Here is a 23,514-nt window from a genome sequence, read left to right as displayed (position 1 = left end):
GTCGGTCCTGAGTGAGTTTTCTGACTTCATTAAAGGTTTGAGTGGCGGGTACTCTATTACAGCAAGCCATTAGGACAAATCCGAAATTAATAACTTCAGGAGTTTTAAGTATATAGACTGCTAGTAATTCTGCCTATATAAGATTTTATTTTTCTCTCTCTCTCCCTAGATCTTTTTATTATCTTATTAACCTTTCTAATATCTCTATCTATATAATAAAGCATTACTATATCTTATTTTTTATTAACCTTAAGCCTTATAAGGCTGAGCTAATTAACTAATATTAAAATAATTTCTTTATTTAATTACTCTAAACATTCCTTCTTAATTAACATAGGATTTAGCTTACTATATATATAATTAAATTATAACTATAGAGGTAGGATATTAAGAAGTAAAATTATATAGTAAGCTCTAATACTATGCTATATAGTATATACTTATATTAGGGTTCTTTTTTTAAGTTAGCTTAGAGAAAAAGAATCTTTTTTATATTCTAAAGGCTAAGGGCTTTAATATTAGTCCTAGGATACTAAAATATATTTATTACTAATTAGGCCTGTATTATTATATAGTTAACCCTATTATAGTATAATATTAGGTTAATAGAGTAATTTTTACTACCAACAGAAAACTATAAAAGTCTACTTATCCCCATGACCTAAAGTTATTATTTCAGATTTGTCCTAATAGCTTGCTGTACTCCATAGTCTATAGTTAATCTGATTTTAATTTCACTTCAATCTGCACAGACAAAAGAAACCTGTATCACATTTATATTACGGAGTATATTGTACAAAACCCATCATGACCCATCCCTAGATTTTCATGTCTTAACTGACTTGAGGAGTTTTGTTTTCCCTTACGTTCAGTAAAAGGCTAGGAGGATGAGATTCACCTACATCATCATGTCAGTGCGCCATAGATAATGCAACCACATCCAGCACGGAGCGTGCATGTCTTAAAATATAACCAACACCTGACTACCAATAATAATAATGATACTTAGGGTAGTTAATTAGGCATTATACTTTAACCTTGCGCCGGACACAGCTTCTAGCGATGTGAATTTAATCCATTAGTCGTAGACAGCCAAGGTGGCGCAGACAGTGACCAGTGAGCAGAACCCTGTCTCTGTTCCGAGCTCCAGCTTTGACTGATTATCATCTCGGCACCTAGTGCCCCCGTACTACGGCTGACATTCGTGCAATCATCTGGATGATTATCGAGACCATTGTGGCTGGCACCAGGGCCCGACAATCTGCTGGGTACAGAGAGGCTATAGGGAAAGTCGCTAATGTTTGAACCTGGTTGATTGGGTGAGAGTTGTCTTTGCACTTTTGCAGTTTCGATTTTCTCCCATGCTTTCCTCCGATTCCTCGTCATGCAGCTTCTCCATGCAATCTCCATCGTTATCGTTACCTAGGGACTGTGGAGACTGACCTGTTGGATTTGCTACAGTCGGCCGCTTGCCAAATCTGGCTTCTTGAGCCTGACATTGGCACCAAACACTACGTACCATTAGGTATGAATCATAGATCCAATGCAAACCATACCTATCTGTTCGAGGCCCGGAGACTGGCTGTCAAGAGATGCACTTACTCGTCAAGCTGAATTACAGTCATCACATCCCTAGGTTCTCTTTGGTACAGGGATCAAGGAGATCCACTCTTTCTAACAAAGATGTTCAGCAGCTATTTGTCCCTGCGGGGTATGCGTTTCTGAGTTTTACCATTTGATGGCCTAGTTTACAAAGTTCTGAATATGGCTTAGATGGTAGTACCACAGTAGGATCCCTCCGAACCTCTCACTGCTCCCAGTCCAATTGATACTCCCACCTGCCATTAGTGGATCAAATCCACTCTGCTTGCTACGTTAATGCACCATATTGACTGCGTGGATCTGCGTTTAAATACATGGTTCCGTCCGAGCAGGGTGGTTTGGAGCTCGGTTTCCCTGCTGCTATTTTTCTATCTCCACGTTCCCCCCCCATCCTCCCCCCTGTTCGTTGTGTTTTCTTCTTCTCTGAGTTTCGCCTGATTCCATCCGTACACAATTGTCATAATGTTGCGGAGGTTCTCGTCGACCTTCAAGAAGAAGGGGGATCGCGAGTCCAAGCAGAATGGCACTGCATCCAGCAGCAGTGCCGCCGTCGCCAACACCAACAATAACGACAACAAGCGTCACTCCAAAATCTCTGCGGCGCGCAAGTCATCGTCTGATGACGACCGTAATGAGAAGAAGGGCAATTCCGTCTCTCCTTTTGAGAAATACGCATCCGTTCTCCATGCTTCGCGATCTCCCATTCCCAACCAGACTGGGGATGGGGCCTACCTCGAGCATGAGCATACGACCAGCTTACTGCAGGATGCCAGGCATCTTGGCTTTAAGGACTTCAAGACCCTGAAGGAGGTCATCGAGAGCAAACTTCCGGGGGGACAGCTGATAGATGACAAGACCATGTTAATGGAGCGCATCATCCAGGTAAGATGGCCCACTGCTAACACAGGACGACTGGACCAAAATGCTGAAACTATATTTACTCAACTCGTAGCTGGTCAGCAGGCTTCCTCACAACTCAAAGCATCGCGAGGAGCTAACAAACGCCTTCCTTACGGAGCTGTGGGATTCGTTGCCTCACCCTCCTCTCTCGTGAGTTTGCGAACGACCTCTACCCTTGGTGGCGTTTGCTAAGAAACAATAATTAGATATATGGGAAATGACTACGCCTATCGCTCTGCCGATGGTTCCAACAATAACCCAACGCTCCCGCGGCTCGGAGCTGCGAACACCCTATATGCTCGGACGATCCCCCCATTGATCATTCAGCCTGGTGGATTGCCTGACCCTGGCTTAGTTTTTGACACGCTCTTCGCTCGTCAGACCTTCAAGCCGCATCCAAACAAGGTGTCCAGTGTTTTCTTCTACTGGGCATCTCTCATTATCCACGGTATGATTCTAAAGACATCAACGAGGTCGGTGAAAGATTTTAATGCGAAAACAGATATCTTCCAGACCGACTACAAAAACCCCAACATGAACAAGACCTCTGGTTACTTGGACCTCTCCATCTTGTATGGTGACGTTCAGGAGGAGCAGAACCTGATCCGGACGTTCAAGGACGGGAAGTTGAAGCCCGACAGCTTCTCCGAGCCCCGTCTTCAGGCGTTCCCGGCCACTTGCTGCGTCTTGATGGTTATGCTGAACAGGTCCATCTCCAATACCAATGGTTTGGGAGCGTTCGCTAATTCGAGCCCTTACTAGATTCCACAACTATGCCGTGGAGCAACTAGCGGCAATCAACGAAAATGGCCGCTTTACCAAGCCCGCGGATAATCTGTCGGAAGAAGAGGCTAAGAAGGCCTGGGCGAAGTACGATGAGGATCTCTTCCAGACAGGTAGACTGTACGCAAGCCTTTTCCTCTAATCCTGTGTTATCCTGCGGTGCTCTAGACTAACGAATGATAGCATTACCTGCGGTCTTTACATCAACATCACTCTGTATGATTATCTGCGCACGATCGTGAATCTGAACAGAACCAATTCGACTTGGTGTCTTGTAAGTTGACGCAGCTGGATACCCTGCAAAGTAGGGAAATTAAACGTGAGCAGGATCCCCGGGCTCAAATGGAGGGAAGCCACACTGCGCCCTCTGGTTTGGGTAATCAATGCTCCGTCGAGTTCAACCTGGCATACCGCTGGCACTCGGCTACTAGCGCCACCGATGAGAAATGGACTGAAGACGTCTATGAGAGGCTGATGGGAAAGCCTGCCTCGGAAGTCTCGATGACAGAGCTTCTCATGGGTCTAGGCAAGTATCAGGCGGAACTACCCAAGGATCCATCCAAGCGCACGTTCGCCGATCTGGAACGTCAAGCCGATGGACGATTCAAGGATGAAGACCTCGTCAACCTTTTGGTCAACGCTGTTGAGGATGTTGCTGGTGAGTTTGAGCTCAACCTCTGAATCAAAAATCAGTGGCTAACCGGTATTCTTTATGAAAGGCTCTTTCGGCGCACGTAATGTTCCAAAGGTTCTGAAGAACGTGGAAATCTTGGGCATCATTCAGAGCCGGAAGTGGAATGTGGGCTCACTCAATGAGTTCCGAAAGTTCTTCGGATTGAAGCCCTACGAGACTTTTGAAGAGATCAACTCGGACCCAGACGTCGCGGAGTCCCTTCGGAGTCTGTACGACCATCCTGACTTTGTGGAACTCTATCCCGGAATCGTGGCTGAGGAAGCAAAGCAGCCCATGGTCCCTGGTGTTGGCATTGCGCCCACCTATACTATTTCACGGGCCGTTCTGTCTGACGCAGTGGCTCTTGTTCGTGGTGATCGTTTCTACACAGTAAGTCATACAGCTTCCTTTGGATTTTCCCTGCCGCCGCCCTGACAGCTGTTCCAGATCGATTATAACCCGAGAAACCTCACCAACTGGGGTTATTCCGAGGTCAGATATGACCTCAGCATCAACCAGGGCTGTATTTTCTACAAGCTCGCCACCAGAGCGTTCCCCAACTGGTTCAAGCCTGACTCTATCTACGCTCACTACCCCATGACAATCCCCAGTGAGAACCGAAAGATCATGAAGGATCTGGGCAGGGAGATTCACTACTCCTGGGACCGCCCCCAGTACACTCCTCCTCGCGTCGACCTGGTGTCGTACTCCAATGCCAAGTTGGTCGCGGAGCAGCAGAACCAGTTCCGTGCTGCCTGGGGTGACACCGTCGAGTTTGTGTTCGGAAAGGCCAGCAAGGAGTTCAAGCTATATCAGGATAGTGCCTTTATCCAGAAGCACGCTGACGTTATGAGCAAGCTGCTGAACAAAGAGGAGTGGCACCGGAGTGTCAAAGAATTTTATGAGGATATCACCGCGAAACTTCTCGAAGACAAGACAAGGAGATTTGGTGGCATCAATCAAGTGGATATTACCAACGAGTGAGCTCTTTTTCTTCCAGTGCACGTTCAATAAGTCGCTAACTGATTTGGCAGTGTTGGCAATCTTACTCCGGTGATCTTTGCCGCAAATGTCTTCTCCCTCCCTCTGAAAAGCAAGGAGAACCCCCGAGGCATCTACACGGAGCACGAGATGTTCAAAGTTTTAGCAGCCTTGTATAATTGCCTCTACTTCGACATTGACAAGACCAAGTCCTACCCTCTGCACCACGCGTCTCAGGCCGTTGGTGAGCCGCTGGGCAAAGCTCTCGAGGCCAATGTCAAGGCGCTTGGCGGTAGCAGTCTACTCTCTGGCATTTTTCGCAGCTTCCGCGAGAATAAGAATGCTCTCAAGGAGTACGGAGTGCACTTGACGAAGCAGCTTCTGGAAAATGGTCTGGGGGCTCACGAGATTGCATGGGCGCAGTTTTTGCCCACAGTCATTGCCATGGTCCCCGCTCAGGCCCAAGCAGTAAGTCCATCCCCCAATGATTGTGCGCCTCGAGATAACTGACAATTGATGGTTGATCTAGTTCACCCAGATCGTCGACTTTTACCTGTCGAAAGAAGGCAGCAAACATCTCCCAGCAATCCAACGCCTGGCCAAACAGGACACGAAGAAGTCGGACGAACAATTGCTGCATTACTGCTTGGAGGCTGTGCGTCTCAACGATATGTCTGGGTTGTACCGCCAGTCAGAAACTACCCTCGCCGTGACTGATGAGGCCGTCGAGGTCACCATTCAGCCTGGCGACAAGGTCTTTGTCAGCTTTGTACGTTCCACCCCCTTAGTGTTGTACTATCCCGCCTCTTTCTAACCCTCGGTTACTAGGCGAAAGCAAACCGTGATGCCAGCGTCTTCCCTGACCCAGCGGAAGTGCGCCTGGATAGACCTATGAATTCCTACATCAACCCAACCCTAGGACCACACGGCTTCCTTAGCAAGGAAACCAGCCACATTGCATTGACCGCCATGCTGCGAGCTGTTGGGCGTCTGAACAACCTCCGCGTCGCTCCTGGTGTTCAAGGACAGTTGAAGAAGATCCCTCAGCCCGGTGGCTATTCTGCGTACCTGAGGGAGGATCATGGCAGTTACTCTATCTTCCCGACAAGTGAGTGTTCCCGGCTACCATTGGCACATCAGTCTTGCTAATGTCTCTCCCAGCTTTCCGTGTCCAGTACGATGCCTAAGCCAGCGATCGCCGCGCGATTCCCAGCTTTGTCTTGTAGCTGGTGTATAGATGGGCATGCCACGACTTAACACGACTAAGATACCTCTCGTTTGGATATTGAGGATTGGCTTTATAATCTAGCGTAGCATAGTAATGATATGTGCAATGCAAGTTATGCGAGCAACATGGGTAATTTACTAATCTGACCCAATTCAGTCTCTATGTTGATACCGTAGTACCGCCTTTAAATCTGATAAGTTATCTTATCGCAAATCAGTCATTCTTCACCGCCCACCGAAGATAGGTAGGTACACCGTAAACATCCAACATTCTTCCATTTTCAGTCACCTACGGCGCGACCAAAGACTCAATCCTCAAGTAATTGTCCAACTCGCACGGGAAATTGCCAAAATGCCTCCCAAACAAGCCAAGGGCGAGTACATCGAAACTGTACGCAACCTTCTCCCCCCTCTCTCCCATTCAAAACCTTCAACCCTTCTAAACCAAGTCTAACCGCAGCGACTGGCTCATAGGACACCGGCAACAAAATCTCCCGCCGCTCCCAAATCCACGGAACGCAGCACATCATTCTAGGCGGCAAGACCGTCATCCAAGCAGACGCCGTCATCCGGGGAGACCTGTACCGTTCCTCATCCTCTGCCCCCGCCGACGGCAGCGGCGGCGGCAGCACCCGCCCCTCACAACCCTCGACCCCCTCCGTGGCCATTACAATAGGCAGGTACAGCTACATCTCACGGCAGGCGGTGCTGAGGCCGCCGTCCCGCTTACACCGGGGAGTACACACGTTCTACCCGCTCAAGATCGGCGACCATGTGTTTGTCGGGGAGAGGGCGGTGGTGGAGGCGGCGATGGTGGGCAACCATGTGCATATTGGGCGGGAGGCGGTAGTGGGGAGCATGGCTATCCTGAAGGACTTTGCGTATGTGCTTGATGGGGCCGTGGTGCCAGCTGGCATGGTGGTGCCGAGCTGGTGTGTTGTTGGCGGGGCGCCGGCGAGGATTGTCGGGGAGGTCGGGGAGGGGTATGGGGTTGAGGGGGCCGAGGGGGGGATGGCGAGGGAGAGGTATAGAATGGTTGGGAGGTAGAGGAGAGGGAGGGTTGTGAACTTATCGCAACGGATGGCCATGGTCTTGGGATGGTGCTTTTTTTGCTTTCTTTTTAGTATATACCCCCTGATAGCTGTGTTCGCGTTTGCTATGTTTCATGCGGAATGTCTTCTAGTAAGCAAATCGATTGAGTGTAGATCTCAAGAAGTTATATGCACATTAGGCTCATCAAAACATCGCAGTCGTCTATTATCATACACGGGAGCAAAAGTCGAATTCCAGAGGATCGGGGTTCAACCCATATTCTCCACCTCAACTGCCCTGGTCAACCGGCTCTCGTCGGGCTCATATGGGAAGCCCGCCTCTTCGCGTGCCATATCGTTGATGAACCGGCCATTTGGCCGGACAGGTTCGTGCTTGGACATCTTGGACGCGAGGTAGAGCCAGTTCAACGCGTTGCCAACGGTGCTTACTTCATCACAGACGTTCTTGATCTCGTAACGGCTCATCTCTCCGTAGAACTCTTCGTCCGTAAACAGCTTGAACAGGTACTCGGCCACGGCGTCCGTGTCTCCAACATCCACCAGGAAACCGCTCCTGTTATTCTCGACCTGCAGAGGGATTCCGCCCGCCCTAGTCGCAATGATAGGCGTACCCTTATGAACCGCCTCCGAGACCTTAACTTCAAATCCTTCTCGCGTAGACAATTGCAAAGCAACTTTGGCTTTGGACATAAGCGCATTCAGTATCTGATCGGATGGGCCCAGTCGCATTACACAGATTTGTTCAATCAAGTAGGGGATATTATGCTCAATGTGAGACACAACGGCATCGTAAATGAGCGAACCATCAGGGTCATCGATCGAGCCGTGTCCGCAAATTAACAACTTCGGAGGCTTCTCGTCAGGCAGTGCAGCAGTCAGACGATTGTAGAATTTCTCGTAGGATTCCACAACATCAAAGATGCCCTTGGAGGGATCAAAGCGGGCGATTTGGATAATGTACTCGTCTGTTATTTGTTAGTGGGAAAGGATTCAACTTGCCCCCCCAGGAAAAGGCCGTCTCACCTTCAGGGACAGATATTACAGGCATGCCCGAGTTTCTGCAGGCGGCATTGAAAACGCGACCGTAATATGCCATATCCCAGTCCCGCATGTTCTTATTCAGTCCATCCAACCTACAATGAAGTGTCAGTCATTTGCTCTTACTGGCAAAGGGCTGAGAACTCACCAATCTGTAGACGCTCCCATATAGCCCACCATCTCTTTAGGCACGTTCCTCGGTACGAATGAGCTCACCGGGTGAGAGATGAACAGGTCGGCCTGCTTGATCAGTTCCCACATTCGGCCCCATGCTTCTGCTTGAGGCGTGTCCGGTTTGGCAATCAGGTCGCTTCGGATCTGAATGTGGCTCCGGAAAATGACGGGTCTATCCGGCGCCATCTCCTTCGCGATAGGAATCAATGCTGGCATCTGAGGATCGTCCATGATAATTACATCTGCACCTCCCTCCGATGGAGGCCGCAACGGCCCTCCAGGAATCAACCAGTACCTCCTCGCGTTCTCTTGAATCCAGTCCGTGACCTTTGCCCAGTCCTCCTCTGTACACCGCTCTCCAGGGTTTGAGACACCTTGCAGAATGTTGTGGTTCGTCTTGGTAATACGGAAGACACCTGGTCGTGGTTTCGGTACGTACCTGGGACACAGCGTCAGCTAGTTCCGTAGGCGATATGGTGGCCCCTAGGTCGACGATTACTCACCATTTAATATTAGTCCCTAATGAATACGAAAATCTCACAAGAGCATGTCTCATGAGGGCGACACCTCCGCCTTGAGGGGTGGCACTGAAAAAGGCTATCTTAATATTCCTTTGCCTAAGGTCGGAAGCCCAATGCTCGACAGCGTTCCATGTGCGAGGTCGGACCGTCGCCTTGAAATCGTCCAGATCGGTCAAGCGTACGTGAAAGGCCGTATCGACCTCGACCAAACCTAGGAAACCGACTTGCAGCAACGGGATGTTTTCGGGGCCAAACAGTCTGGGCGTCAAGTAAGTACGCTGACATGCAACGGCACAGAGGCGATATTTCCCCTCACCTGACACATTTTCGTCCCATGGACTCTGCCTGTTCATCGAGCGATCTGGTCTCCCAGCCTGGATAGGTGGGAAGAGGCTGTTTGGACGGCTCATTCTCTTTCCGCTTCTCCTCTGGAAGCACCAGTGGGATGACGTCCAGCTCAGCCCATAGGCGCGAACAGAGACGGGGGCATGCCTCTGCGACATGCTGTGGCATTGCCAGTCCGATGAACTTTTCGAGGTGTTTCTCACTGAAATGCTGCAGTTGGTGCACGACAAAGTCGCTGATCGCTTGAGAAAGAGGCTCATCGGTTCTTCGAGGGACTTTCTCTTGAATGAATTCGAGGAGGTACGTTGCGTCCCGAACGGCCAGGGCGATAGTGGCATGTCCGTCGTCAGTGAATAATACCGAGATGCCGCCATAGACGGTCTAATTGAAGTTAGAACTCCAAAATCGACACCTGTTCAAATAAAACCATTCATACCCCAGAAGGAGGCGCAGCCCATGAATTCTTCTTGAAATCGACAGAAAGACGACGCTGCTGGTGCACAGACGACCGCCGTCGGAAGGAGAGCATGCCGTCGCCAGTCATGATGTATGCGCAGATAACGCGGTAATAGATTATCTACAAAGAGCAGAGGAAATATTAGAATGGCATTGACTCGTCAAAGTAAAGAATATCCTTCAGATATGGACTGTTGAAGTGGCGTGTACGACCAGTTATCCGTCCGTGTAACGGACCAGTTGGTGACCTCACCGGTTCCGACCATGACGTACCTTATACCCCGAGGAACAACTGGATGCTTTTTTTAGCCGCAGCTTCCCATGTGAGCTCGGAGTGTTCACGATAATCCATCCTTCATGTCGGCGCAATCATTGGGGAGACTCGATCCACGCGGTATATCTAGATCTTGATTGATCCCCGTCACCTGAACCTGGGTAGGGTCCAGGACCATGGCGCGATCGCCTACCTCCGCAAGAGGCGAAATCAGTCCATTAATCAAGACGGAGGATCACACAATTCCTGTTCGCTCATTGCCTGATCTGTGGACGGTTCCGACGGAGGAGGTTCCTGGTAGATGAACGGGTCATCTCACAAGGATCGTGGAATGCATATATAACTATTCGACAACAACAACAACAACAACAATAACAATAACAAAAAAGGCCCCTCTCCCCTCTTATCAGAGCTCTGGGGTACGCTACAAACAGCTGAAACACTTGAATTGCTTGGCTGACTCTTTGACTCGTGGGGGGGAAGCGGCTTAGTCATGGTCAACCCCTTTTATGGCCCCTCTCAGTCAGGTACCTTTATGAGCTATGGTCCTATGGATAGTTCGATACAGGGCCAACACGGGAAATTGGGTCCAGGAAAAAGGAGATTACTCCGTGTTTATTTGACTGTTAGCTGTTACTAGCAACTTATCCTACCTAGCTACGTAGCTATCTATCCAGCCTAGCCCTCAAGCAAAACAGCGCCGGTCTCTCTGTGGATCGTTGGGTTTTTCTGTCTCCAAAAGTCAATTTGACTCTTACGATCTAATTCTCGCTCTCCTCGTTTTCTGCTGCCACGTTTGAACCACCACCGGTGACCTGCTTTTTCCTACCCCCCTCTCGGTACTCGCAAGCAAGGTGCGCAACTCTCCATTTCCCAATCCCCATGTGCCTGTCTTGTTTCCCTTGCGTCCATTCTGCAGATCTCATATTAACTTTTTGCATTGTGTTGACAGGAGAACCCAAGCTGACGTGAAGACACTCAGGGTCCCGACGGTTTCTACCTCTTTCTTTCCCCCTCTCCTCTCTCCTCAATTGAAAGTTCAGACTATCGCGTCGGATTGCGACCGAGTGAAGTCCGGTATTGGGACGTACGGCCAAGGAAACCTGTTATCAACTGCTCTGCTGGTCGCGACTCCGACAGTCGCCTTACGCTAGTCAACATGGGTGGACAAGTTTCGAAGATGCTGGGGAAGATATTCGGCACGAAGGAAATGCGGATTCTGATGCTGGGTTTGGATGCTGCAGGAAAAACCAGTGAGTTTCAGTTACGAGGAAGACTAAATGGAATTGCCTGGAAGCTCACCAGCGTCACCCGCAGCTATCCTCTACAAACTAAAGCTCACGAATCAGGATGTCACCACTATTCCTACTGTCGGTTTCAACGTTGAGAGCGTCACCTACAAGAACGTCAAATTCAATGTCTGGGATGTTGGTGGACAGGACAAGATCCGTCCTTTGTGGAGACACTACTACTCGGGTATGAACCGTCACGTTTGGTGCAATATCTCGTCTATTAGGGTACTTACTAGCATTCGGTGAATCACAGGCACCCAAGGTTTGATCTTCGTCGTCGACTCGAGCGACACTGCCCGTATGGAAGAAGCACGCTCGGAACTTCATAAGATCATCAACGATCGCGAAATGAAGGACGCTCTGTTGCTTGTGTTTGCGAACAAGCAGGATGTCCCCGGCCGTAGGTTCCCACAGAACTGATTGACCGGGATTGACGCTGACTGGATCTCTATCTTGCAGATTTGAGCCCGGAGGAGGTCACCAACGCACTGCAGCTCAACAAGTTGAAGGACAAGTTGTGGTACGTGGCGCCCAGTGTTGCTACAGAGGGTACTGGAATCTTTGAGGGACTTGTAAGTGGTTACTTCCTGATATCCCACCGCTAGACCCGGCAAATAGCTGATGTTTCACCAGGCCTGGCTCTCCAACAACGTCAAGACTCAGCCCCAGAAGTAATTCTTATGTCCCGCGTCCACAAGATCGTGCCGTGATCAGAGGTACCTTCCCGCGGCCTCGTGTACAACATGCCCCTCCGTCAATTGGTGATAAGATTTCTTCGTTTCATGTCCGCTTTGATGACAGACGACGCAGCATTCCGACTTCCGCTCTTATGTGCCGCATGGTTTCATTTTCTTCCCCGTCTTCCATTTTCGCTCTTCTATTTCCTTTTTCTCCATGATATCCCCCTCTGTTTCTGTGCGGGTCATTCATACATACCCTTTTACTAATAATCCACCTGTCGTCCTTTGTACCTCTGACTGTTCAAGCGCCATTCTTGTCGAATACATCTGTTTCCGTGACTTTCCGTGTAGAAAGAACCCAAATAGATGGCAGATTTGGACTAGCACATACAATGGAAGTTTACAGTGAGCTAATTGTTCCTCATTTTCACTGTCTTCTTGGTATGATCTCTCGCCTTCAGGTGATGACCATCTTGAAGCAATATCGGCTTTGGCATCGGACTTGTAAACACTCAATCATTGATCATCCGACCTGGGAATCCTTTCCGCAGCCTGCACACGTCCCGCATGGCGGAAGATCGATCCACCAACAGGGCTCACCATGGGACACGGAGTAAAGATCCCAACCTGTCGGTAAGATTGCGTGAACCATTCCCGGATGATTTAATGCATCGTCAAAATTACGTCGATCCGCAGGATGCAAGCAACACATCACCATCTCTTCCTCATACCAGTGCCTACAGACATCAGATATGTTGACTTGGGCACCAGAATCAATCCTCTCACGAGTGCACGTCCACTCACACAGAATCAGAAACATGTCAAACTGACGCAGAAAGGTGGCGCGCAACGGACGCAAAATCCACAGAAAACGACATGGCCACACAACACATAAATAGCTGGCTGGACTCGAGCTCCGCCAGCTTGAAAACTTCCTCTTGTTTTGGAGATTTGGATTACATCTCTGACTCAGTTGATTTATCGGTATAAGTCAAGTCAAGCCAAGCCAAGCACAACAAGCGCCCCAGCTACATCATACTCCACAGGTCATAATGCCCGACTACAGAAAAGGAGAAAAAGTCCGCTACAAGCCTGTCGGAGGTATGTCCTTCCTCAGTCCATCAAAACAAATGGAAAAAGATGGCTAGATGCTAAGCTCATTCGATTAGGCCCCGAGTCTAAAACCTCCGAGGCTGTCGGCATCATCCGCGAGGTTGCCACTGAACCGACTCAAATGACGGGTCGCAATGTAGCTGCTTCGGACGAAGAGCCACGGTACACGGTGAGCTACTACTTCATTCAGTGTGTTGCTGGCGGAGCTAACTGGGGGGGGGAAAGATTGAGAATGCTCGTACGCATAAGCAATCGGCTATCAAAGAGTCCAATATCTTGGGCCCTGAAGAGTAGGATTGTTGCTGGTCGAGGATGGCTGGATAGACGAGGGAGAGGGGAGAGAGCAATGGTGTGTTTCTGGTCGATGAAATGATCACTTGATTTTTCTGGCCGAGGCAGACATGGAGTAGAGAATGGACGGATTATCTGATAATTTGTTTTATTGTATGTTTTGAGATAAGCCAACAGTAGCCGTAAGGTAGTTTTAATGTAAGGCACGTTGCTACCTGGCCGTGTGGACTTGCTTGTTATCTTTTCGTCTGAAGGTACAAGCTTGGTCTAGGTAGTGTAGCTGAATCCAACATACTGCACTGGCGTAACTTAGATAAGAGCTTCAATGTTGAGTTACTCCGTACTGACACGATATATCTAGGCTTCTTGGCTGATACTCTACATGCAACACAACTAACACCAAGGCTTGGCTACATTGAGTTAGCACTCATGCGGATATATTAAAGCCCCAAGGTACTCCGTACTTAAGTAGCCACCCTTCTCCCGGTTGACTATAACGAATCATTCTTTCGCCGACATTGTTAGAACTCTGAAGAGGGTTATATGCTATCATGTCAATATAATATTTTTTTTTAATACAAGAATCATACGTTAAGTGATGTTCTCGTTACTCATTACATCGTTTGGAGCTTCATCCTCCACTATGCCTTCCCCCTGGGTCTCATTGTTGAAAATAGACCAAGAAGAGAAGACATCCGCAGCATTCTCATCCCCCAGGTCTCATATGAAGGTCGTGGGCTTCACAGCTCACCGGGCCAGATATCGTTAGCAATTTCGCGGACAAGCTTTAGCTTGTTGATCATGCCATCCCAGTCAATAGCGTTACCTTCACGGTGACTGGCAAACCCACACTGGGGGCTGACGCCAACCTGCTTGAGGGCCTCTTCAACACTGATGTTGTTGCCCTCAGCGATGAACTTGGCAGCGTCGTAGACGCGCTTCTTCATCTCCTCCTTGTCCTCGAGCTTGGGGAACTTGCTGGTCACAACGCCCAAGATGACGTTCTTGTGGCGGGGCAGCTCCTTCAGAGGCTCGAATCCACCAGCACGGGGAGTGTCGTACTCGAGGTAGTAGGTGTCAACGTTGAGCTCCTTGAAAAGCTTGGTAGCGATGCGGTCATAGCCGCCTTCGGAGAAGTGACGGCTACCAACGAAGTTACCACGACAGATGTGAACGCCGACGTGGAGATCGGCAGGACGCTTGGACAGCAGTTCGTTATATTGCTTGACGTACTTGTCAAACATCTCGTCGGCAGTGGCGGTGTTTAGAGGATCGGCTTTCCAGCCCTCCAGCATCTTCTCTGAGCAGAAGTCTGGTGTGTGGGTTAGTATGTCTGCTGGCCAGTCCAGGACATGCAATTTCCAGGTTTCTTACAAGCAAGGTTGGGATCATCAAACTGGACGTTTCTGCAGCCAGCATCGTACAGGATCTGCAATTCCTCCTGGTAGGCTTTGGCGATATCGCTCAGGTACTCGTCCTCGGTGCTGTACACGTCCTTTGGGAAAGCCTTGCCGTTCTTGTAACGAAGGTGGTACCAGTTGGGAGCAGCAAGGGTGAGCTTCAGGTTCTTGACCTCCTCAGGGGCCACCAGGCTAGCCAGATGCTTGAACTGGTCGACGTATGTGCTGCCAACGTGCTTGATCTTGCCAGTACAGATGACAGTCTCGCCAGGCTTGTGGCCTGCTTCCAGGAACGCAGCAACATCAGGAGCATAGGGGCGGAAGATATCGGCGTCAAAGTCAGTAACTTCCTCGAAACCCTCGAGACCAGGGAAGAAACTGCCCCAAAACACTGCACGTACATCGAATCAGCTTCATTTCCATGTGAACGTCAGCAAATTAGGAAGCCTTACTGTGTCTGCAGTATTCTCCGTCGGAAAGAGCGGCATAGCCCAGCTTCTTCTGGGTCTCGACAATATCCTTGATATCCCTCTCTTCGACAGCCTTGAGCTCGGCTGCAGAAGCCTGTCCCTTCTCGAACGCTGTCTTGACCTTCAAAAGCTCCTTGGTCCGGAGGAGAGAGCCAAGGTGCTCGGCACGGAAGGGCGGGTTACGATGAAGCTGAGCCATGGCGAGTATACAGAGGTTTTACTGAACGTTGCTGTTGCCACCAGAACTATGTGCTTAACAGAGACGAGAAATACGAGAAATAACAAGCACGAGGATGTTTGGAGGAATGGAAAGAGTTCACATCCTTTAATCTCGGTAACAGAAAGTTAAGGGGGCAAATTGACTCCCTCCTCCAGTATAGGGGGCTCATGCAAAGTCAATCCATGTTTCCAATTTGCTGGTTTTTCACTCCAGCTCAGGCGTGCCGATGACATCCACCTCAACGATTCTCAGCCCCACATGGTGTCTCTCTCCACATCTTGAAGGTCAGAGCCCGATGTCGCTGAGAAGAATGAGGTTTCATTGCGGCCAAAGGATCAGGTTCTATGGAATACATGATTCCCACTCAAGGAGTCAAGGGCGATGTGGTGGGGCGCATGAAGCTCTCCAGGTTTTACTTCTATATTAGTAAATCATAAAGCAAGGTATAGCTCATGTAACATGGCCGAGGTATTCCCGTACTCCAGTCTTGCGAGGTTTGGTGGATGTATTTTCTTTCTAGTTCCTCCCATGTCAAGCATTGCGGAGGCAGGCTCCACAAAGCCACAGTCCAAGGGGTTTTACCGATTGCTGAGGAGTGTCTTGCATGTAGTAGACAGGAGAGTCCGGACATATCGTACACGACTAGGAGATTCTGCTAAAAGTTGGAAAGTGGGGAGTTCCCACTGATGAAATCCAACTTCATGAGGGCAGGCTCAGAGATCGACCTGTCCATCCAGTAATTATCAGGCGAGTATGGAGTAGAGTTGGTAGTTGTACAGAGCTCCGTATGTGTGGTATATAAGTGGAGATCTCTCGGCACTTGGTTCCTTTTGTCTTCCCGAGAGACTGTTAGTCATCTCCACTCTCACCGCCTCCAATCGCAGACTATGGACTAATCGACAATCCATCTTGGGACACTGGCTTGACATCTCTTTCATCCAATCCGATCTGGAGATATGACCGATTTCACGCAGGTTGCGGGATCTGTCGTCATGTGAAGTTCATTGAGGCTACTGAGCGCTAACGCTAACTCCCTAGTCAGCAACTCGGACCATCAGCCATTGCTACCATGTCCGCAGCGACTTCGCCGTTTGAGTCGCTACCCAATGAGCTAATTGATCAAATATTGTCCAACCTTGCTACTGATCCTCCTTCGTGGTCCCGTTTCGATCAGGCCCCGTGCGTCCGTATAGTCAAATCTGCCACCCGTGACCTCAAAAACCTATCGCGAACGTCCTCTCGCCTCCGAGAGGTCACGCGGCCGCGGTTGTTCGCACATGTCTGCTTTGATATCAGCGAGGGAGAAAGCTTTTTACAGTTTATCCAGAAATGGAATCTGTGTCGAAACGTGACGTCCATCCTGGCGCGAGGAAATACCGGGTCGGATCCTCAGGACGACCCCTCATGGTGGCGTAGGATTCTGCACTACCTCGATCCTCTGCGTATCACTCTTCTGGCGCCACCGTCATTTATCGGAGCGACGCTAGGAACCCAGATTATGGATGGACATAATTGGGCTTTCCAGATCTCGCTGCAAGAACTGCAATTGGAGAGGACGCAACGGCAGGCAGCACCACCTCCGGTCTCCCATGTTGAGGATTGCTCGGGGCTTCTAGCAGCTCGGGAGTGGTCATCGCTGCAGTTTAACGAGTCTTCGTCTTTGAAGGCATATAACCATTACGAGTATTTTCTCTTCCAGGTCCCCTCTGTGTTTAATAGATGGGGCTCGTTGTCCCGAACCCACCCAGAGAGTGTCTCTTTGTCTCTCTCGCTCAACAGGTTGACAGCATTCCACTACACTGCGGTTTTTCCGTTCTACAACCATGTCAAACTAGTGCTGGACTCTGCGAAGTTGATGACGAGTTTGCGCTCGCTCAGTGTACGGTTGGCACCGTGTCTGAACGACAAGGCCACAGAGTTAGAGCAAAGGGGATCCATGGACCCAAGCGATCCGTGGATGGAGCTTGCGACGGGCTATACTTTAGTTGCGCATGCAGTCCGGGACTTGGGAAACAAAAGCCTCGTACATTTCTGCGCATGCGACTACGAGTCTGATGCCCTTCGACCAGAACTCTCTGCAATATTAACAGATGTTCTGGGTGACAGTGAATGGGCCCATGATGGACATGGAAACTGGGTTAAAGGAGCGAAATGACCAGGTCAATATATGGGCAAAATTTCCTTTGCGTAGCGCTTTACGATGTCTAGTGCATCTTCAATACCATTGATTCGGAGCCTCAGGCATCAAGCACCTTATCCCACACCGTAACCCGTTATCCGAGCTAGAAGTTCAGATAAAGATGTTCAATGATCTGATGCTCGCCTGAATGCATGCCGCACCCTTCGCTTCTTGGATCTTAAACCTGCGATGCATCCGTTCAGCCTAGAGCCATCGTTGCGCAATATTTTCTTTCCTTGTTGGTGGTCCTCTGCCCGACCAACTGCTACCAGCACCTAGCGACAGGGCACCGTAAGCTCTCGTACTATATCCACGTCGCAATGTCTTCATGGGGCAATGTCTACGCTGCTGAACCAGCCTATCCAACTCTAGCTCATACACTACTGTCCAGTCATATCACGACTTCTAGGATATCAGAGCAGCCTGATGATCCAGATCCATCATCCATCTGGAATCTAAAAAAGGACATCGAAGCTGCATTTGAAGGCCCATCGACCGTTTTCCGCTATGGCAGAGTACTCGGGTTTTCGAGACTGAAGCAGAGAGCTCAAGAAGATGATGACCATGATTTCGTCGGCCAGGTAAGATGACACTCCCTTAATGCGGCTGCAGCCAATGGCAGGTCATATCAGGCACATATCTATATGCACAACCCTCGAAACTATCTCAGGCGCTTCACCCCGATGCATATACAGCATCTTCATTCTCTATATCTAGATCACCTAGCTAACACCCACAGCTCCCCCGCTACCTCCTCGCAAAGCATCTCCGCAACGCACCACCATCCCCACAACCAAAAGCCTTCATAATCCACCCACCAACCTTCGACCCGTTCGCCCCGAAACAGCTCCTGGCTTCTCTCCTCGCTTCACCTGGAACACCACCCCTCACTCGCAACGAAGCAGTAGCCCTCCTAGACCACGTCCAGCTGCTTCCCGTCTTCGACTTCCGCGCCGCAGTGCAAGCCATCAGCCAAGTCGCGGACGCCCTGCAATCAGCCCCAGTGTCTGCTGCGGAGGGCGAGCGCGAGACGGAGAGCCAGCGCCCACGCACGCTCCTCGTCATCGCAGGCCTCGACTCATTAACAGAGGATATCATCCGCGCTTCGAACCCCGTCAAGGGCGCTGCGGCGTTGACTGCCGCGCTGAGAACGCTGACGCAGCTTTCAAGGGCGCATGGCTCGGAGCTTGCTGTGATGCTGGTCAATACGCGGGGACTTGGACCTGCGCCAGGCTTCCGCCCTGGCACTGGGGCGGGGGCTGGGGTTGACAGGCGGCAAGTTTCGCGAAGGGACTTTGGGGCGTCGGTGGATGATGAGGGCGTCTACTCTATCTTCCATGAGGGGGCGTCGACGCCGCTGTTGCCGAGTTTGTTGATGAGGACGTTGGATCAGGGTATTGATACGCATGTTCTGGTTTCGATGGTGAAGGAGGATTGCGTTGTGGAGGTTGTCAAGGACCGGGTGGGAGAGGGATTGGGGAGGTGGTGTATTTGGGATGAGAACTCCACGAAGGTTTAGTGTTATCGAGGTTTTGATCTACAATGTCAAAGTTGGCTTTGTCATGCCTTTGGCCGTATGTTGACTAGGCTTAGTGTGATTCACTTTATCGTACAATATCTATCAAGCATAGGTCATACACTTTCCCCGGCCTGAAATCATGATGTACCATCCATACGCCAACGATATGCAGGATTCTCTTTTAGGCCACTTGCAGCCTGGATGCCTAGAAAAACGGACCAACTCCATATTCCGTCCCAGCATCTTTGCGCAAAAGGGTATCAATCAACCACCAAGCGACAACCTGTCTTCAGACAGGGTGCGGCAGAAAACAACTCACTCGCTGCCATTCTCGGCATTTTCCTTTTCAGCCCACATTCGGAGAACAGCCCTTTCGACAACATTCTGGGCTTCTTTCTCGCACGTGGCAAGGTCCTGCTTCAGCTTGTTTTCCTCGAAGAGAACTTCGGACTGGTGAACCTTGACCCATTGCTTGTGTCTCTCGCAACGCTTCTTCGTACAGACTCCACGGGTCAATTTGGCCAACTCGTCCTCATCTTCCTCCTCCGCCTTGGTGCCATTCATGGCCGTGTCGCCATCCGCATCCACAGCGTCTGGATAGCTGGAAGCGAGTGCCTCAGGGGTGCCCTCCTCAAGCGCTTTGGCTCCGAGCTTGGACAGTCTCCACTCATTGAATTCCTCGTCGGACCATGCGAGGCGTGTGTCGAACCCACAGATATCCTTCCATCCTCCCTTTGGATCTGTTTGCTTCAGCTTCTCGACAATGCTCTTTGATCGCTGACGAACGAGTGCCATGAACGTGGAACGCGCGTTGAGTACGTCGCGCCGGTGGAAAAGGTCCTCTCTTTGTTTGCGTAATTGCTCAAGTTTAGATGCCTCGTCATGAGAATAGGTCAGGCCTTCGGGATCCACGTCCAAGCCCAGTTTCTTGCTCAACCTTGCTCCTGTCACAGGGTCCTCCTCTTCTGGCGGCGGCGAAATAATGCGCTCTCCAAGTTTACGGAACTCCTCCGCAGAGGAGACGGCCATGACGACCGCGTGGAGATCACCCGTTGTAAGAACACCGCCTCTGCTGCCAAGCTCATCCCATTCTTTCTTGGCAGGATCCCCGGGGCTTCTGTTGAGTTGCTGGACCCGTTGACGCATGAACTCCCGGCCGTGCTCGTCAGAGCAATACTTACTGGGGTTCTTGCCTGTCACACGAGCGGGTTTCCGACAACCCTTTAGTCGACACATGGGTTTCCACGTCGTCCAACCTTTGCCCTCCGCCTTGCAATTCGGGCCTGATGTGCATTAGCTCACTTCAGAGTACAAGCTGCCTAAGCCGCGACTCACAGATGTATTTGTCTATCAAATCTGCATCTTTGGGATCGATGTTGATGCATTTTCCATGAAACCAATCATCACATCCACCGTCGCATGCAATCATCCACGTATGATCATCACCCTTGCGACAGATGCAGAAAACCCCGTCATCCTCTGACGAATCTTCTTCTTGCTCTTCTTCCTCTTCCGCTTTCTCTACTTTCGCCTTCTTGGCATTCTTCTTCCTTTTCGTGCCTTCAGGAGCCGGAGAGCCCGCGACAGATACGGATCCCTGCTTCTTAGTTCCGGGCGTCCTGCTGGCGCGCGTCGAAGAAGGGGTGTTGGAGCGACGACTCTCCGCATCTTCGCTCGCAAGTTCGTCTATTTTGCGTTTCTTTGTGGCTTGTTTCTTGGCTGTCCCTTTCTTCGACGCACTAGGGCCCGGTTTTCTTTTCCCGGCTGCCTTGGTGGAGCCAGACGGCGAAGATCGATCTGCCGATGATGCTCTTGAGGCCAATTCGCTCTTCAGGTCAGCGACTTTCCTCGGCGTCGGATGTTCTTCGGGCAAAAGGGTGCCATCAAGTTGTGCCAGAGCGGGCAGGGTTTCCGCTTCATTGCTTGGGGGATACTTGTCCAACGACGGCTGCAGAGGCTCAATTTTCACCTCTGGTGCAACTGGAGTCTGATGATCTGGGAAGCCGTTCGTCCCACCAACGTCTGGAATATCATCATAGAGGTCGGCCCAGACCTGTGTTACGTTGACCCCGCCATTGTCAATGACAGGACGCTCCGGTATCCGAAACTGACGATGTATCTGCTTTGCTCGCTCAAAGCCAAAGAACCCACATTGCCGCCAGCCGAGAATGCCAACGATCCGGCCATCCTTGACCACGATATTCGACCGAATCATATCGTTGTGAACCAGGTGGAGCTGCTCCGTCCCCTTTCTGCCTTGAAACAATATATCCCTTTCGGAGTCCTCGACGCCCGGAGGTGATTGAGAGTTGAGTTCGCCGCAGACATACGACGCAGAATCCGGTGCAGGCTCGACGAGTGCAAGGCGCTGAATAACCCGACGGCATTGTTGTTTAAAAGCGCCAATCTGTTCAATGGTGAGATACTTCCAGGCAACCTCCAGAGACACCCCGGGAATTCTCGACTCCACGGTGACATTCTTTCCGTCAACTGTGCCACAAAAGTATATGATCGGTATCGCAACGCCGAGTTCTTGAAGAGAATCCTGCGCTCTTCTAGCAGCACTCAACTCGTTCGTATTCACATTTGAATATCGCTCCGCAGCCGCACCGGCCGCAGGCTCCTGGTCGATTTTGATTAGAACACTGCCAGCAGCGTATACCTCCCTTGTCCCAGGCACATTCAGGGAATTTTGCGGGGTGCAGAATGTTCGCACTATCTCCTCCCAATACGAAATGGCATCCGGTTCCGCCTGGTACCAACCATCGTAGCGGGGTTTGAAATCATCGACATGCGGGGCATAGCGGCCGTATTGCCGGCTTCGAGAGAGAAATGGATCGGTGGGCGGAATCAACTCCGGATTTGTCTCGTAAGGATTTGTGGTGGATGGGTCGAGACCTGTTGAGCCGTTGGCCTGGCTGGGCTCCGCAGGCGCGGTCGCGTGTCCAGCCATTGCAATGTGAAAGCTTTGCACACGGCTGAAAAGAAAGATGTCGTGTTAATCGAGGGCAAAAGTATTCTAAAGGGGTCTGGATCATGTATACAAGCGATGCGACAAATTCCCACTGAGATTGTCCCACAGAGAAAGTCCGCAGCTGAAGGCTAGGTGGTGAATATTGATCTGGCCCGTGAAGGTGGTAGCATCCTGGTAAGGCACTTCTCACGGGAAACTCTAGAACAACAGCAACTCAAAGGTGCTATAGTAGCGCGCTGAGTCGTCGAGCGATGACGCGAGTAGAGCCTTTCTGAACAGTCGTTTTGCTGAAAAAGGATAGCGACCAGTTTCGAGATGAATGCGGACCGGCTGACTCCCACAACACTGGAATGACAGCAAAAAAAATTATTGTGATGCAGCAACAGGTATTCAAAGTAGTTCAAGAAGCATGATTCATTCACTAGCATTAGTAGAAGTCACTCAGAACCTTAGGGAGCGTAAGATCGCATGCCATCAACTGCGCGACCGGCGGCGCGGCGAGCAAGATCGCAATGCCAGGATTTGGCAGTCGACGGCCGGACTTACTGAAGGCGGTGAAGTTATCTCCGAGACGGCTGGCAAGTCATGTGACACTCCTCCTTCCAACACGGATCACGTGATAATAGGTTCTTCAGTACGGTATTATTATCCGTACCTCTCTTGTTTTCAGTGTGCTTGTTCTACCATTGGAGGATTCCACAAATCCGGGAAGGGACTTTTATGGCTGATCCTCGTTTCTTACCTAAGGTCAGCTGTGACAGTGCAGGTTGACTACATTTTATGGATGCCAGCACCGCTGAACCCATCCTTCTGAAAAATGAGTTCTATTTAAAGCTGCAGAGGAAGAGTAAAAACCACCAAGAGTCGGCTTCAGGCTCCTGAACCAGGGAACTTCATTCACAGGTTATGGAGACACGGAGAAGGCGGCGACTGCCTTTCGATGTCCAAATCAAATTATGTCCAGCCAGTGTCTGTAGGGGTCAGTACCTATGGGAATGATGGTTGCACTCAGCACCGCAGGAATTCTGAGCATTGCCCATCGTCGAGAGCCTAAGGTATGCTGCACAGAGATTACGATGGCCAAATAATACCAATTATTCTTCTCCTCCCCAGCTGGTCCTGTATCATGTCGAACGCCAAGGGTCTTGAAAGTGAAACATGCCAGCCTCATCATGTTTACTTTGTCTTGGCAGGAATAATAGTAGCAGCACTTAGTACTGTCACGGAACAGGGTGCAAACGCTGTAAACACGGCTTACTAAGGCACAGGGAGAAGTTCTTAATAGTGGTTCCATAACTGGTACATGTATCCTATCAACCATCCACCCATAATTAGAAATGAAATATTTCG

General features: G+C 50.3%; 10 protein-coding genes across 10 annotated transcripts; 6 read left to right on the top strand and 4 right to left on the bottom strand.

Moving 5' to 3' along the window:
- Window positions 1–2,064: 2,064 nt before the first annotated feature.
- Window positions 2,065–6,291, top strand: ppoC (peroxidase/cytochrome P450 family protein; the record flags this gene model as incomplete). The annotated part of the gene is made up of 13 exons (XM_749316.3): window positions 2,065–2,484; window positions 2,555–2,652; window positions 2,709–2,950; window positions 3,005–3,209; window positions 3,265–3,405; window positions 3,469–3,559; window positions 3,613–3,943; window positions 4,005–4,348; window positions 4,406–4,938; window positions 4,993–5,407; window positions 5,469–5,708; window positions 5,768–6,047; window positions 6,101–6,291. 13 exons carry the CDS (start codon window positions 2,065–2,067, stop codon window positions 6,124–6,126), a joined length of 3,366 nt encoding a protein of 1,121 aa, XP_754409.2. The 3' UTR covers window positions 6,127–6,291.
- A 133-nt stretch (window positions 6,292–6,424) lies between these two features.
- On the top strand, window positions 6,425–7,213 carry AFUA_3G12110 (dynactin subunit 5; the record flags this gene model as incomplete). The annotated part of the gene is made up of 2 exons (XM_749317.2): window positions 6,425–6,557; window positions 6,641–7,213. Exons 1-2 carry the CDS (start codon window positions 6,519–6,521, stop codon window positions 7,211–7,213), a joined length of 612 nt encoding a protein of 203 aa, XP_754410.1. The 5' UTR covers window positions 6,425–6,518.
- Window positions 7,214–7,467: 254 nt separating this feature from the next.
- ccg9 (putative trehalose synthase (Ccg-9)) lies at window positions 7,468–10,435 on the bottom strand (the record flags this gene model as incomplete). The annotated part of the gene is made up of 7 exons (XM_749318.2): window positions 10,026–10,435; window positions 9,733–9,873; window positions 9,268–9,677; window positions 8,934–9,209; window positions 8,405–8,869; window positions 8,242–8,351; window positions 7,468–8,183 (listed from the first exon to the last, which is right to left on the bottom strand). Exons 2-7 carry the CDS (start codon window positions 9,838–9,840, stop codon window positions 7,468–7,470), a joined length of 2,085 nt encoding a protein of 694 aa, XP_754411.1. The 5' UTR covers window positions 9,841–9,873; window positions 10,026–10,435.
- A 352-nt stretch (window positions 10,436–10,787) lies between these two features.
- On the bottom strand, window positions 10,788–10,952 carry AFUA_3G12090 (uncharacterized protein; the record flags this gene model as incomplete). The annotated part of the gene is made up of 1 exon (XM_749319.1): window positions 10,788–10,952. One exon carries the CDS (start codon window positions 10,950–10,952, stop codon window positions 10,788–10,790), a length of 165 nt encoding a protein of 54 aa, XP_754412.1.
- A 233-nt stretch (window positions 10,953–11,185) lies between these two features.
- AFUA_3G12080 (ADP-ribosylation factor family protein) lies at window positions 11,186–11,993 on the top strand (the record flags this gene model as incomplete). Its single annotated transcript, XM_749320.1, has 5 exons — window positions 11,186–11,279; window positions 11,344–11,502; window positions 11,572–11,718; window positions 11,778–11,890; window positions 11,952–11,993. 5 exons carry the CDS (start codon window positions 11,186–11,188, stop codon window positions 11,991–11,993), a joined length of 555 nt encoding a protein of 184 aa, XP_754413.1.
- A 1,057-nt stretch (window positions 11,994–13,050) lies between these two features.
- AFUA_3G12070 (DUF2945 domain-containing protein) lies at window positions 13,051–13,739 on the top strand (the record flags this gene model as incomplete). The annotated part of the gene is made up of 2 exons (XM_749321.2): window positions 13,051–13,099; window positions 13,168–13,739. The coding sequence occupies 2 exons, from the start codon at window positions 13,051–13,053 to the stop codon at window positions 13,482–13,484; spliced, it is 366 nt and encodes a 121-aa protein (XP_754414.1). The 3' UTR covers window positions 13,485–13,739.
- Window positions 13,740–13,883: 144 nt separating this feature from the next.
- On the bottom strand, window positions 13,884–16,274 carry AFUA_3G12060 (cobalamin-independent methionine synthase II family protein). The gene is made up of 3 exons (XM_749322.2): window positions 15,255–16,274; window positions 14,777–15,193; window positions 13,884–14,714 (listed from the first exon to the last, which is right to left on the bottom strand). The coding sequence occupies exons 1-3, from the start codon at window positions 15,469–15,471 to the stop codon at window positions 14,143–14,145; spliced, it is 1,206 nt and encodes a 401-aa protein (XP_754415.1). The 5' UTR covers window positions 15,472–16,274; the 3' UTR covers window positions 13,884–14,142.
- Window positions 16,275–16,561: 287 nt separating this feature from the next.
- AFUA_3G12050 (F-box domain protein) lies at window positions 16,562–17,647 on the top strand (the record flags this gene model as incomplete). The annotated part of the gene is made up of 1 exon (XM_749323.1): window positions 16,562–17,647. The coding sequence occupies one exon, from the start codon at window positions 16,562–16,564 to the stop codon at window positions 17,645–17,647; it is 1,086 nt and encodes a 361-aa protein (XP_754416.1).
- Window positions 17,648–17,991: 344 nt separating this feature from the next.
- Window positions 17,992–19,190, top strand: AFUA_3G12040 (uncharacterized protein; the record flags this gene model as incomplete). The annotated part of the gene is made up of 2 exons (XM_749324.1): window positions 17,992–18,252; window positions 18,411–19,190. 2 exons carry the CDS (start codon window positions 17,992–17,994, stop codon window positions 19,188–19,190), a joined length of 1,041 nt encoding a protein of 346 aa, XP_754417.1.
- A 315-nt stretch (window positions 19,191–19,505) lies between these two features.
- Window positions 19,506–22,647, bottom strand: AFUA_3G12030 (putative PHD transcription factor; the record flags this gene model as incomplete). The annotated part of the gene is made up of 3 exons (XM_749325.2): window positions 22,235–22,647; window positions 20,526–22,168; window positions 19,506–20,473 (listed from the first exon to the last, which is right to left on the bottom strand). The coding sequence occupies exons 2-3, from the start codon at window positions 22,141–22,143 to the stop codon at window positions 19,506–19,508; spliced, it is 2,586 nt and encodes an 861-aa protein (XP_754418.1). The 5' UTR covers window positions 22,144–22,168; window positions 22,235–22,647.
- Between the last annotated feature and the right edge of the window lie 867 nt (window positions 22,648–23,514).

The sequence above is a fragment of the Aspergillus fumigatus genome, chromosome 3, assembly GCF_000002655.1.
Source record: "Aspergillus fumigatus Af293 chromosome 3, whole genome shotgun sequence".
In the NCBI taxonomy this organism is placed as follows: Eukaryota; Fungi; Ascomycota; class Eurotiomycetes; order Eurotiales; family Aspergillaceae; genus Aspergillus; species Aspergillus fumigatus.
Note: the sequence above shows the minus strand (reverse complement) of the source record. Positions and strands in the feature narration are given on the sequence as shown.

Excerpts from the sequence above, each read along its gene's own strand:
- AFUA_3G12060 (XM_749322.2), bottom strand. The coding sequence starts at position 15,471 with ATGGCTCAGCTTCATCGTAACCCGCCCTTCCGTGCCGAGCACCTTGGC. Across the intron at positions 15,194-15,254 it reads CGGAGAATACTGCAGACACA|TGTTTTGGGGCAGTTTCTTC; the intron begins GTAAGGCTTCCT and ends ATGTACGTGCAG. Across the intron at positions 14,715-14,776 it reads TGATGATCCCAACCTTGCTT|ACTTCTGCTCAGAGAAGATG; the intron begins GTAAGAAACCTG and ends CCCACACACCAG.